The 1617-nt window shown below is 52.8% G+C and overlaps 1 protein-coding gene across 1 annotated transcript; it reads right to left on the reverse strand.

Moving 5' to 3' along the window:
• Window positions 1-260: 260 nt before the first annotated feature.
• olig4 (oligodendrocyte transcription factor 4) lies at window positions 261-1230 on the reverse strand. The gene has a single exon (XM_079287409.1). The coding sequence runs from the start codon at window positions 1162-1164 to the stop codon at window positions 382-384; it is 783 nt and encodes a 260-aa protein (XP_079143535.1). The 5' UTR covers window positions 1165-1230; the 3' UTR covers window positions 261-381.
• Window positions 1231-1617: the final 387 nt, after the last annotated feature.

Here is a 1617-nt window from a genome sequence, read left to right on the forward strand (position 1 = left end):
ACAATTGCAGTCAGGGGAAACATAAATGACACATTCACGAAAAGAAGAAGGCAAACAAGAGTTCTTATTATGACAACATTTTAATTTAGGAAAATAGAAATCCTGCAATACAATAGGACACACCAGTTCCATTTCTGACAACGTTTCATCACCACAGATATCAGATAAATTACAGTATTTGCTACTCTGGTAAAAATCCTGTGTGTATTTAGAATATGTCTGTATAAACAATGCGGAAAAAATAGCAGCAGTTTGCATGGCAGAAGATATATCTACACAATATATACAAGCTCTGGCACCAGCCATCGTTTTAGCAGTTCCTTTAAACAATCTTCTGTGAGCTGCTTGAACAGCAGAGGTCCATTTTTTAGAGAGTCCTGCTCACTTGATCATAGACAGACTGTGTAATGTGGAGGTGGTGGTGGGCAAAGGCTGGCAGAGCGAGCAGGGACAGGGCATGCCGGGGAAGTGCCTGTAGGTGCTGGCCAGGTGGAGCGGGTCCTTCAGAAGGCCCTGGACCGACGCGTGAAACCCCAGTAAGGCGGCGGACGGAGGGGAGTGCAGGGCTTGTGCTGCGGCGGGACAAGGTGCGTGATGCTGCAGGCCCGAGGGCGTGCTGGCCACCAGCGAGTGCAGAGACTGTGCCAGGGGATGCAGAGGGAGGTGGGCGGCGGGGGCTGCAGGGGTAATAGCGGGGTGGGCAGCGGTGCGGCTCTGGATGGCAGCGCCGCCTCCGTAGATGTCCCCCACCAACTTCTTCATCTCCTCCAAGGAGCTGGACAGCATGAGGATGTAGTTGCGAGCCAACATCAGGGTGGAGATCTTGGACAGCTTGCGGACGGACGGCCCTTGAGCGTAGGGCATGACCTCTCTCAGGCTGTCCATGGCCTGGTTCAGATCGTGCATCCTTTTCCTCTCCCGACTGTTGACTTTCAGCCGCAGGTCTTGTCCCTCGTTGTTGTTGACCTCTGACCTGCTCTTGGTCTTACCGCCCCCACTGCAGCGCTCCGTCCTGCCCTGGCCGGCCTCCTCGTCGTCATCTGCTCTGTTTTCTTGGCAGTACGTCTGGAACATCTTGTTGGAGAAGAAGCTCCCGGCGGAGTCGTCCACCACCAGGTCTGGGGATGAGGAGCGGCTGCAAATGGAGCCAGAGTCGGAATCCATCTCGGTCGAAGCGGATTAATGTGGGGTCCAAAAATACTGCCCTGAATGCTGGGAGCTTGAGTTTAAAATTCTACAGATGTTTCCCAGTTCTTTGCTTTCCAAGCTGTTCCAGTTCCCTGTAGTGTCACCACAGTCTCACTCCTCTCAGAGTTTGTGCTGCTCAGTCTGATGATCAGTGTGTGTGAGTCCGTCTAAACTGTCACCCTCTGGGCCCACTGGGGTGTATTTATACCGCCGGCTTAACAAAGGAACAATAAAGCTGCATAATGAGACACTTAGAGCCACAGCCAATTGCAGAAGGGACACACTTTCACCACCCCCCCCCCCCTCACACCTCCTTCCTGCAGCCCCCACTTCACCTTCCCACACCCACGTTTAACTCCCCAAACCCTGACGAACCCCCTACACATTAACCAAAACAGTTGGATCTTAAGTTGTACACCCGGGAGTTAA

The sequence above is a fragment of the Melanostigma gelatinosum genome (assembly GCF_949748355.1).
Source record: "Melanostigma gelatinosum genome assembly, chromosome: 16".
NCBI classification, from domain to species: Eukaryota; Metazoa; Chordata; class Actinopteri; order Perciformes; family Zoarcidae; genus Melanostigma; species Melanostigma gelatinosum.